Source organism: Ixodes scapularis, unplaced genomic scaffold (genome assembly GCF_016920785.2).
Source record: "Ixodes scapularis isolate PalLabHiFi unplaced genomic scaffold, ASM1692078v2 PGA_scaffold1__304_contigs__length_218370807, whole genome shotgun sequence".
Classification (NCBI taxonomy): domain Eukaryota; kingdom Metazoa; phylum Arthropoda; class Arachnida; order Ixodida; family Ixodidae; genus Ixodes; species Ixodes scapularis.
The window spans coordinates 90,118,602-90,131,518 of NW_024609846.1; the positions used below are offsets into that span (position 1 = coordinate 90,118,602).

A 12,917-nucleotide genomic window follows, 5' to 3' on the forward strand; every position below is an offset into this window, starting at 1 on the left:
TTGTTTCTTGTTTGGATCCGTGTCACCACAGGCCCATGAAACGAATTTTGGGCTGGTATAAATCAATTTATATTGGGATTTTACTAATAGCACATCGTTCACTTCAGTGGGCCAAAAGAAAAGAAGGCAGAAAGTCAGAAGCCTTACTTTTGGTAGGAAAATTTGAAAACACTGCGGACTATTTCGTACCTCCTGCCCTTCTTAAAGGACCCATGAAACAAATTTTGGGCTGGAGTAAATCAATTTATATTGGGATTTTACTAATAGCACATCGTTCAGTGGGCCAAAAGAACAAAGGTAGAAAGTCAGAACCCCGACTTTCGCTACAAAAATTTGCAAAACATAGCGGACTATTTCGTACCTCCTTCCCTTCGTAAACTCTCCGCCTTTTCACTGTGATACATCCGCGGACCCCGCAGCGCGTCACCGGGCTACTAGCCACCATAACCGGGCCCCCGCAGCGCGTCACCAGGGCCCAAGCGCACGTCACACGACACCGCACCTCACTTAATCCCTTTACCCCTAAGCTGACATTGCGGTGGAAGCTACGCGCTTGCCGGACCAATCAGCCGCCCCCTTTCATCACCGGACTCATTCTCTGCGCGAGAGAGCGAGATCACGTGACAAAAGTATGACTGGTCCAAGGAGCACGTAGCTTCCACAACACTGTCAGCTTCGGGGTGAACGAAGTGGGAAAGCAACTTTTGTCTGAATTTTGAGCGGTGGGCTAATCTTCTAGGAGGAGAATGGATGTGTCCGGATTACACAAACAAGAGTCCGAGCAAGAGGGGACTCCCCCCTTTCCGTCTTCTTGAACTGTGTGGTAGAATGCGAGATTTATGAGTTGAGGAGGAAAGTTAAACAGATCGGCAAATATTTCGTTTTCTTCTTTGGGATTACGCACCGGAGTAGCAGTCTTTCGGGGCAAGATGACGCGTTTTCGGTCACTTGTGCATGGATAAACAATACAAAAAAATACAAATTGCCAATTCTTTAAACACTAAAATCGTTGAACTACCCTTTTAAAGGGGTCATGAAACGCTTTTCCAACTTTTTCCTGTTTAGCTTTCCTCCTCAACTCATAATCGCGCATCCCACCAAACAGTTCAAGAAGACGAAAAGAGGGGAGGCCTCTCTTGCTCGGATTCTGGTTCATGTACCCGGACAGAGCCATTGTCCCCCTAGAAGATTAGCCCGTCGCTCAAAATTCAGGCAAAAGTTGCTTTCCCCAACCCGTTCACCCCGGAGCTGACAGTGCTGTGGAAGCTACGTGCTCGTTGGACCAGCCACACTTGCCACATGATCACGCTCCTCCGCGCATACCCACGCGCAGAGATTGAGGACAGGTGATGAAAGGGAGGCGGCTGATTGGTTCGGCAAGCACGTAGCTTCCACCACAATGTCAGCTTAGGGGTGAAGGGACTAACTGAGGTCCGGTTTTGCGTGACGTGCGTTTGGACCCGATGACGCGCTTTTGGGACCGCGGATGTATCACAGTGAAAAGGCAGATAGCTTACGAAGGGGAGGAGGTACGAAATAGTCCGCTGTGTTTTCAAATTTTCGCACTGAAAGTCAGGCTTTTGTCTTTCTACCTTTTTTCTTTTGGCCCACTGAACGATGTACTATTTGTAAAGTCCCAATCGAAAATGATTTATCCCAACCCAAAATCCGTTTCATGGGCCCTTTAAGCTAAACTACTGCGAAACGAATGATTAGCAAACATGCACCATGGTAAAGCTTTTTGCTCCTTAATTATCACAGCGAAATATTTAGACACAATCGATTGTACGCCGCTTAAGACCGGAGACGACGGAAAGAATGGAGACAGGATACGCAAGACGTGTGCCCTGTCCCCATTCTTTGCGTCGTCTCCGGTTTTAGCGATGTGCAACCTAAACTAGATCGCCTGTTTACTACCCAAGCAGCACAGATGTCCTGCGAACGTCCACAGGACATCCCTAGGACGTTAGGACATCCTAAAGACGTTCACAGGACGAAGTGTGGTACTTTGCATTACGATTTTCATGAGCGTGTAGTAAAATAGCCAAACATAAGGAAATATGCACAAGTAAAAAAAAAAGCAAACAAAACATCTGGTGAGCGGGTTTTTTTTTGTTTGTTTTTTCTTTTTTGCTTACCATTTGGGGTAGCCCGCTTAGACAACTGGTCCAGGCAAACCTCCCACTCTTTCCATTCCCTCTACCACTTTTGCTTACCAGAAAGAAAATATGGCATTCCCATCTTTGCAAAATACTGTACAGAATTTGGAGAATCAACTAGATATTGCAGTGCAGGCACCAAGCAATCAGACATTTTTGACACCCATATCTAATCTGGAGTTCTGGGTTGGAACATGCCAGATGCCCCTTCGCTAGTTTGGCACTGAACCTTCGAAGTCTCACCCTGGACACTTGTGAGCTGAGATCGGGAACTGCAGAAACATGCTCATAGTAATAAAACAAGGGCTAAGCTGATGCTATAAAAATTTATTGTTAAGGGTCAGGTCGTGCTTTAAAAGAGAGAGGCAGAGCACAGCAAAGGGTGCCCCTCTAAACTTTCCTTCGATCGCTATACATCGACTAGCTCTCTCCAATGCGATGCGGATTCATCCTCTCAGGAATGGAGATAACAAAGCAAACTTCAAGTTGCACAGGCTTTATTGGCTCTGAAACCGTAATAAGTTCAAGTGGAAAGGACAAACTCAAGACATACGGGTGCTACACTCCAATTACAGAGGGGGAGGGCAAGTGCTTAAATCCTGCCAAAGAAACTTCAGCACCGTTACAAAGCAAAAGGGATGAAAGCTAAAATCTCAAGCTACCAAGACTACACAATCAGAATGAAGGATGTGCCTCAATGTGAAATGAAAACAGGCACACCAACAGAGCATATGTACACACTTTGACAAAATGCACCTCAGAATACTACTGGCTAAAGCGCATCAATAGCAACAATGGCAGTTACATGGAACCTCGGATGTTGTTATACAAGTACAATTTGGACAGTTTCCTTGTAGCAACATTCCTTTTAGTAGTGAAGAAGCTGACAAAGTTGCCAGAAGTTGCCAGATGATAAAGATTTTGATTTCGATCACCAGTGGTTCGTGCTACGCGTTCCTAGGTGTTTAATCCGATAGATATGTGTATATATATATATGTACAAACACGAGACAGAAACAAACATAAAAATTAACTCGAGTGCAACGTAAAAATGTATTTACCTCATTCAGCATTTGGTTTCGGCTGCAGGAGGATCAAGAGATGTTTGTGAATGAGTCATAAAAAAATTGTCCAAATTGATGCAAAAAAAAAGTGGCATTGCTCGTAATTGTTTTTGTTTTCAAACAACAGTTATTCATCATTCAAGGTTGTAGTGACTGTTTGCTGCAACAAACTCACCAAAACCAAACAGAAATTACAATGTGGGCACACGTCGAGAAATCGAGACAGCTTTGACGAATATCTGAGAACTCATTTAAGAAGTCGCAATCAGTTTGCACCGTCTTCCATCAATGAGAGAATGATTATTTTTGATGTCGTGAATGTAGCTGGCTAGTCGTGATTGGGACATTTTGAGCTGATTTCAAAGTCCAATCACTATAGTTCATAGTATAAAAAAAAATTATTTTCGTTCAAGCTACAAGGCAATAACGAATCAGAGTTGTCTACAATTAAAATTTTATAAAAGTCACAAAGTGCTCACTACCTCGCGGAAAAGGAAGACTCGACATGCAACCGAAATGCTGCATAAAAGAGGCAGGGATGACCCATTGAGACTGTATGTACACCGGAAGGAGCAAGAAATAGACGTAAGACCACATCACCAACACCCATCGTCTCCCTACTATGGCATGGCTTCTTTTTTTTTTCTTGAGTCACACAGACTTCTACAAACCCCAAAACAAGCTAAGAACTGAAATCGCCGGGATGTTGTCAGTGTAAGCAGCAATGACACTAGTGGTAACAGATACTAAAACCTGGTCTTTTTCTATTTTTTAATGTTTTTGGATCACTCAACTTTTCCAGCGAATCCAACAAGCCAGTTCTCTAAGCAAACAGTGATCAACAAGTGCTTTTCAAAATTTGAATTGAACCACACTACTGAAACGTCGACCGCGGTCACGCATCACCGGCAAAGTTGCAAGCCTTGAGCGCCATTTTGTTTCTTCTTCCTCCACGCCAACCTGTCAACCAGGCTGATGTCCAAAGCTATTTGCTCCAGACTGATATATAAGAAGAGAAAAAAACACAGAGACTGCAAACATTGTCGATCTACCCAACTCATTGTACACGCCCGTCTCTTCCTCTGCACGCATTTTCCAAAGTCATGAAAACCATCTGTCCACCCGCCAAACTGCAAAAACCACAAGAAGAAGAAACAGACGGAGAGTTGACGAGGATAAAAAAAAGAAGAGTGAAACCGGAAAGTTGTGGCTACGGGGATGTCGGATGGCTTCTCTCTTGTCTGTCGCTGCGATTTGTGCCCGGAGGGACACTGTCCTGGCGACTTGCACCTGAGAAGTTCTGTTTGAGAAATAAGAGAGAAACATGTAAATGTCTGCACGCATCTAACAGAGTGAATGTTCCCAGACAAACAGGCAGATTCCAGAGTGGGGTTTTGTAACCCCGCTCTAAAAGCTTCCTGCATGTCTGAATCTTTGCAGGGCATACGAAGAGTGCATTACTGTAATCCGCACCAGATGATCAGCAGTAAATACAACCCCCCCCCTTCACTACCAAGAAAAAATAACCCCAGTACTTTTTTGTTATCACGCAACAGGTTTCACAGCAATGCTCGGTGTTTCAGTAATTTGCCATCTTTGTGGTGTCATTGTCGTTCTTGTGCCTCTTTCCGACCACAATTCTGAGGATTTTCACACCATTTTTTCCTCCGCTCTCAATTGTACTCCCATCCCTGATCCATACTTCGTCTATGCCGAGCCTCCTTAGGGCACCATACATGAAAGTCATGTCCTTCGTACCCGCTACAGACTTTCTGAGGTCTTGCCATACGGCATGCAAGTTCATCTGGTTGGATGTTTGTGCACATGCACCGGCATGAGGCGTCAGCTACAGCCAATGTCAAAGTTAAAATGGAGTTTCTTAGGAATGCCTGGCCGCCAGCATGAGCTCAGTGCTTTTCAACATGTGCTCTGGCTGCGTGTGCACCCTCGAGGTACTGGGAGTTTTTGCGAAGGATGGCAACACAATTCCCCGAGGACGTTCCCACTAACAGCTGTCACTGCAAAAATATCTTTCGACGCACACCCCGAAACATCGTACCCTCGAAGGTTGCAGAGAGAAGACATTTGCACCCCCCTGCACTCGACGTGGCATTGTCCCCTCTGAGCACTAGAGCTCAAAAGAAGACATATACACCTTTTCTACTCCTTTTCTTCCTCTTGCTATTCTTCAACATAAAAAGAAGAAGCAAGAAAAATACTTTTCAGCATTAAGGGAGACACGGCCCTAAAATGCCCATTTTTCGGCAAACAATGTGTTTGTCAAATTTCCAATGACGGAATTTGGTAAACTTCCGCACAGTAATTACCGAGAAAATAATCACTTTCAATGCTTCTGCAGTAGTCCGAGGTGCGGCGCGCTCGCGGAAGACGCGAGGAAAGTGCCATTTTTCCAGTTTTCGGTACGGTACAGCGCCATGCTCGCGAGGCCTAGCGTGGCATTCATACTTTCGCTGGAAAAGCCGTTTCTCTGACTTTTTAGTAAAATATAGTAAACACGAGTCAAGGGTATGTGTGCATGGGCAGAAACCTCGTAACGAAAACTTCTTCCACAGGAAGAATAACAGGGAATTTGATTGAATCCGTTTTCCCATCGGTCGGGAAACCGGAACTAGAGCCACGATTGGCTTTCAGCCATAATGTGATCTTTTGCGGTGGTCACACTTCAGACCACGTTATCGTCATATCTGCTACGTCTCGCCGCTTCGCTTCAATCTTTCTAATCTTTTTTTGTTCTGAAAATGTCGCCGAGTAAAGCCTACGCGCACGGAAGCTTCGATAAGCGTTCTCGGTTCACGAAATCGAGAGGCAGAGGTGGCTGATGTTCCAAAGCTCTTGACCCGGCCCCATCGACGATGTTGCCCAAACCATCTCCGGAGGCCTTTTCTTCTATGCCGCATACCGAAAGTGGTTCGGTATCGAAGGAAGCGGATGAGCTGACAACCTTCGAGCGGAAGATCAGACTTTTGGGCCGACCTGCCGACTTCCCAAAACCAGCTGACGACAATCATGACGCGGCGCTCAACGGGTATCGTTTTGTGGATGTGTCTGCTATGAAGACATTGGTGAGCGCCTTGCTGTGTCCCAACTGCTGTAAAAAGGACTGGACTTGAAGGAAAGTGGCATGAAGCTAATCTTTAGTTTGTTGTCGTGTGCGGAGACATCATGACGACGCCACAGTCGGCGGCCGTCGGAGAGACCCGGCAGAGCTAGCTTCCCGTGCACCTTTGTGTCATCAGAAATGACTGCGGCATCAGCTTCACAAAGCTGAAGAACCTTTTTGGGGACATGAATGCTCCATTGCCGATGCATCTAAAGATCTATCATAAGACTGCAGAGAAGGTGCATGAAGCGTCCATAGCAGCAGCGCGCGATGTGATGCAGGAGGCAGCGACCGCAGTGAAAGGGGCTCAGGTGTCCGAGGATGGAGAAGACCATGTCAACAATGCAAATGACTTGCTCGACGTCTGCGTCAGTTACGACGGTACCTGGCAGAAGCGTGGCCACACGCCTAACTTCGGGGTTGGCGCAGTCTTTGAAGTGACAACCGATTTTGTGCTTGACTTCTCCGTTCACAGCAAGTAATGTCACGGATGAAACCTGGGCCCAAAGGAGGAGGCAGAAGGCTACAAGGCCTGGATGGAGTCTCATAAATATGTTTTTCAGAAGAACTTTGGAGGATCGTCAAATGCTATGGAGGTTGTGGCTGCAGGAGTCATCTTCAGCAGATCTTTGGAGCTCCACAAGCTGCAGTATGTCACCATGATAAGTGATGGTGACAGCAAGGCATTTATGCACATTGCTGGTCTTGGCCTCTATGACAAGGACATCCAGAAGGAAGACTGTGTCAATTATGTGGCCAAGAGGATGTACAGTGGCATGAAAAAGTTTGAGAAGAGCAAGAAAGGCTTTGGGGAGAGAAGGGGAAGTTGATTAACATCATGACGAGAAAGCTAACAAACTATTATGCGACTGCTCTGAAAGGGAACGCACCTGACGTCAGCAAAATGCAGAAAGGTGTGTACGCAAGTCTCTTGCACTCATACTCTACCGATGAAGCACCATGGCATCTGGCTTGCCCTAGCGGAGAAGACTTGCGGTGCCACTAAAACCGCCACAATGCACCGGTTGCTGTTGGGAAACCGTCTGTGTCATGCCCACATCGCCCAGCCTTCACGAGGGACATTGCAAAGAAGCTGGTACCCATCTACAACCGGCTATCCGGTCAGAGCCTGCTTCAAAGGTGCTGCATAATAAAGACTCAAAATGCGAATGAGTCATTCAACGTGCTCACCTGGAAGAGATGCCACAAGATGAAATTCGCATCGCGGAGGATAGTGGAGACTGCTGTGGTCATGGCTGCTCTCAAATACAACTTCCTTTTTAAGGGTTTTGAGAGGATCCTCAAGAAGATCGGCATGTGCCCAGGAAGCCACCACGAGGAGCACACCAGGAAGGCAACCCAGCAGAAGATTCTGAAGGCCAAGGTGAAGGCACTGGACACCTCTAAGACCGTCCAGAAATGTCCCAAACTCGAAGTCATCGCAAATGAGCAGAAGAGGATCGAAGAAGGACCAACATATGGAGCTGGAAAGTTCTAGTTCACCCGTGAAGACATCCCAGACAACTCTTTTCAGGAAAGAAGTTGACAAAAATAAAGAAAAGTGGATTTGAAGTTTTAAGTGAGTTTCTCTCAGTTCAGCTTTTTGGCAGCCCATCCCACCTTAATAAAAAAAACTGTGGTTTCACTATGAAACTATAGAGACTTAATATTTGCAGCTTATATGCCCAAATTTCATGGAGCCGGTTACTATGAACTTAGATTTTGCATTTTCATGTTTCTTTATTATGAAAAATTTTAATTTGCAAAACTTTGTAAATGTAAAAGAAAAAACTTTTTTTTTTTTCGTAAAATATTTTTATTTGAAAAATGCATATTTAAAAAAAAAAATTAGCTGGCAACAGGTATTTTAGTATGCATCCCACCACAACAATATGTGTTTATCAACACCATTTATCAACGATAGATTCATTGAGCAGATTCCATGCAAAGCTATGCATTACTTTGTCCTGAGGGCATAGTACCTCATAAAATAGGTTCAGAGGGCTGCAACTTCGCATACCCTACTTCTATATACTACAAACACCACCTACAAATATTATTCAGATTGAGTGAGCAATTTAAAAGTTGACATTCCCAGGTAGTGTCCCCCCCTAAACAGTTTTAGATTGTTGCTTCAAAGAACAGCATACAACCAGAAAGTAGGATACCCATCCTGCATCCTGGGGGAGTTAGCTCCCTCAGAGTTTGGATGAGAAAGAAAAACGTGCAAGTACAAAAAAATGTAAGCTGGCAACCAATTTTCAGCCGGGTGGAAAACAATTTTTCAGTGTTGAGCTTTGAGAAGGTTAGCCAGGGGGAGTTTGGTGGGCGAGCAGGTTAGCGCACACCAGCTCGGAGCACCTGGAGCGAAAGCACGCGCTGTAGAGCCCAGGGATCCTGGGTTCAATTCCCACCCCTACTCGTTTCAATCTGGACGAGCATCGTACCGGCGTGCGGTCGTGTATCACTACTGTGAGGCGCGCGTCAAAGACCCCAGGCCAGCGGTTTTACTGCACTGGCTAAATTGCTCATCTACAGCGGGTGACTAGTTTGCAACTTTGAAATAGCTGACCAACTACACGCTGTATAAATATCCACACAATCCTTTTATTATTAGGTTAGCCACCAACCAATCTCACAGGCCTAGCATGTACTCTGGCAACGTGACTAGCAGGGTGTTGGCAACTCCAGTCAATCTTCTCCCAAACTACTTTCACACCTTCAGGTTTTCACGCTCAATTCAGATTGCTTTCCGGTAAATTCAGCAGAGAAGAGAGTCCTTGCTAAATTTAGCTATCAAGGTGCTTACAGACAAACGCGCACCATCTTGCAGTTTGGTGGCCCTAGAAATGCATTTAAACGAGATTGAGCTTCTTTCTTCGGATCAACCGCGGGTGTACAAGGGAGCGAAAGGGACGCACCCGCAGTGTGGCGTGCCCTGGCTCAGTGTCCCGCCATGTGGCTAGCCTGCAGGGCCGCCAGGGAGGAGGCGGTGAGCACGCCCACTGTTGCCGCAACGTTGTTGTTCCCCGCGCCGTGCGGCTGCTGTTGCTGCTGTGGCTGCTGCTGCTGCTGCTGCTGCTGCTGCTGCTGCTGCTGCTGTGGCTGCTGCTGTGGCTGCTGCTGCTGCTGCTGCTGCTGTGGCTGCTGCTGTGGCTGTTGTGAGGGGGACAGCATCTGTGGAGCGGTCGAGGGCCCCCCTTCCTTCTCCCTGCGCTCTGCGGCTGCTCGGCTCAGCAGGTACTGGGCTGCAAACTGGTGCTTGGGGTCCATGCGCATGTGCTCCATGTGGTGCAGGAGCCCTGTGGCAGGACGGCCAAACGCAAGGAACACCCTGTGAAACCCCGACAGGAGAGAGAGCCGCAGGGAGATTGACGCCGCACGCTATGTGCGAGGGTCGTTCAAGGTTGACCGGGACTCTTATTACCACAGAGGCAATGGAAAATCCGACGAGCAGGAATCTGTCAGTTTTTTTAAGTATTGCCCGTTGGCGTCCAGGCATTACTGCCATCGTTTTTGGCAGCTCCCCGATTTCTTTGGCGTAGAAACACCCAGGCTGCGTTACTGCTTCCGGCTGCAAACAAAATGCCTGCAGCCGGAAGGTGTCCGCAGGGTTCACGTGCCACCGGCTGTCATCCTTTGCGAAATTGTAGAAACCATTCATACAATCTTTTCTATGATGCTGTGCTTGACCCATACTCTGTTTGCAATCTTCTGAAAACTTCAGGTGGTTTAACATTACCGTTCACTTGAAATTTGATTATCCACCACTGCTCCAAAGCTAGAAATATTGTTTGCCACCATGATAGCTGCAACTGCAGTGCATGCATAAAATACCTTGTTCCGGGTGCTCGATGTTCAAGAAGGATTGCCGTAACGTCCACCGCAAGTTTCGTAATGCTACATGTTCAGCGATTTCTTATGGACAAAAATCCCGGTCGAGCTTGAACAATCCTTGTACACTCCAAGACACTCTTGGCACGAACAAGCCATCGCCGGCTTTCTGTTTTTCTCTCAGTAATGAAAGACTGTCATCAAAACTACTATAGTGGTAGAAAGTGCTCAATTAGTACCAGCCTAAGTGGTAAATTTTGTTGTCCACCTTTCCAAAGTAATGTTCGTGCTAACAGTGTCGCGCAGTGTATACATGCAACCCACTTGTAAGAGAAACTGCTGTTATAATGAACAGGTTTTCCCACACTCTCAAACTGTCTGCCAAGCTTATGGCATGCCATGCACGCCATGTCTGGCATGTGCACAGACCGCACATGAGTGGCGCACCTGACTCCTGTGTGAAGACGCTGTGGCACACCGTGCAGGGCCACATGCGGATCGGGGACGCCAGCGACGCCATCTCTGGGTGGCTGCTGACGTGTTTGCGCAGGGAACCTTCGTTCACATACGCTTTCCCGCACACTGGGCACACATGGGTCAAGGACCGTCGCTTGCCTGCGAGTGCCGTTCACCAGAGAAGACGCATTTCTTTCGAGAACACTCCAACAGCAACGATCGTACCGTAATCATCAGACTAGACGGACCAGAGAAAAGCATCGTCAGATGATAGCCTGTTATCAGTCAGTTTTCACTTTGTGTCTCCAGTGTGGAGAACTGGGGCTCCAAGTTCAACACTTGGTGAGATCGCCGACCGCCGTGGTTGGCCAGCACCACACAGCGATTGGCCAGTGTCAAGGTGATGTGCGGCACTGGCCAATCGTGGCAGTCAGGGATCTCCCCAACTTTCTTCCCGAGGGTCCAACATAGAGCCCCTGGAGACACAAACTGGAGTTTATGAGTTTGATTATCGCTCCTGTCGGTTTGAATATGGTACACTAGCAACCATCTATGCAACAACTACGTACATCATGTGCACATTAAGAAATGCAAAATGGCAAGTATGCTACACTAGCCAAACTGCTCCTTTATAGAAGAGATATAAGGTGCAATTCAGAGGCAGAGTGACAGTTTGCACAATATAAACATTCATATAACAAATCAACTATAGTATATATTCAATTCTGAACACCCCTTCTATTTTTACAAATGATGATGACCAAGCCTATGTTTCATGAATGTTTACATTTGCCCACAAATTTTATTTTCTAAATCTATGTCTTTTAAAGAGGAGCATAAAACTGAGTAAACGCAGAGTTGAAGGTCCAGTGCCAGTATGGCCATTTTGTCTCCCATCAATCATACTTTTCAGAGATTCATAACGTCACGGTGCTTTACTCCTCATGCACTGCATGTGAAGACTGGAGTAACTCCTACCTGGATCCTCTGGTGGCTGCGAGCTGCTGGGCACATCGCCGCCACTCCACATTATACCTAGGAGGGTACCAGGCATTAGGAACACTGTCAGTGACTCTGATACAGCTATCTGGCAAAAAAAAAAAGTAAAACAAACAAATATAGAAAGTAGAGGACAAATGACAATGCTTCCACGGAGGCACAGCCAACAAAGAACATATCCTTAACCGGTTCCAAAATGTATCTTGCACCAAAGGGTTAGCCTGGAAATATAGAAAAATATGAGCCACCCCTTTCCATATTTTTAGAGGAAAGTTTTACCAGGCAAAACGTCTAAGCTAGCACCATCATTTCTGTTCTCAACAAGAAATATTGGTACTGGCTACATTACCATGTGCTTGCCAATGAATGGTGCTCACAACCCACCTTGCCTCATCAGCAGTACATTGCAACAAACTCTTTCTCCGCGGTAGTTCAGAGTGAGCATACTTCGCTTTTAACCAGCTTTTTGCTGAATAGAGTTATGGTTCAAGATTCGACCCAGTGGATGGAACCCCCTGAATTACATATATCCTCAAGCTTCTTTTTAGGGATTACTTTTAGTGATTATTTGACTGGTTATCAGTAAAAAAAAAATGTTTGGCAAACCACCATAATTAGACTGCCTGGAAGGTTCCCTCCTATAGCTATGCTACAAATTTCATCTTGCAGAAGGAATGCCATAGGGGTAGAAAAAAGATGCTGTTCCTGAACTAGTTTCTTCCTCTTACAGACTTGAGGGTGTCTACTGTGAGGAACAATAAAATATTAGTCCAGTAATTTGAATGAGGAAACAAAACGACAGACGTCCGCTCCTTATGGTGGCTCAGACCGTTCCCTATCTCCCAAACCCTCCGTGGCATGTGTCTCGTGCCTCGAGTGTTTGTTTATCTACCTTCTAGTATGGTGAACCCGTGGCTGGAGGTGTCGCACACTACACTACCACTATTCAACTTTTTGATGGTGCAACTTGTGCAGGTCCTCTATAGCACTTCTAGTAAGGTGACCACCTTCCTGCTAGCGAAATGCGGGACAGGCGGGGCAGGTTGCAGGGCAGCGGGGGGGTAGAAGAAATTTACTTGCAGACCACGAACCGAGGCTCCGTTAACACATTTAATATCCTGTGCTGTTTATACACCTGCTAATTGTATTGCAGCGATTAAGCTCAAATAATTTGCACTCCCAGAGATATATTTTTATGCCAAATGTGTTATTAAATGTGTCGAAGTTGAAAACATGAAAACCGACTGTAGCCTAACTCAACACATCAAATGGAAACAAGAAACA

The 12,917-nt window shown here is 46.2% G+C and overlaps 1 protein-coding gene across 1 annotated transcript in view; it reads right to left on the reverse strand.

The window, feature by feature from the left end:
- Positions 1–2,639: 2,639 nt before the first annotated feature.
- The window catches only part of LOC8034871 (zinc finger protein 384), a 44,455-nt gene continuing 34,177 nt past the window's right edge, over positions 2,640–12,917 (reverse strand). The window contains exons 5-8 of the mRNA XM_029972739.4: positions 11,613–11,669; positions 10,626–10,793; positions 9,266–9,646; positions 2,640–4,523 (exon numbers count right to left, since the gene is read on the reverse strand). Of these exons, the coding sequence (XP_029828599.3) occupies positions 9,288–9,646; positions 10,626–10,793; positions 11,613–11,669 (584 nt within the window). The 3' untranslated portion in view covers positions 2,640–4,523; positions 9,266–9,287. The remainder of the gene's footprint in view (positions 4,524–9,265; positions 9,647–10,625; positions 10,794–11,612; positions 11,670–12,917) is intronic.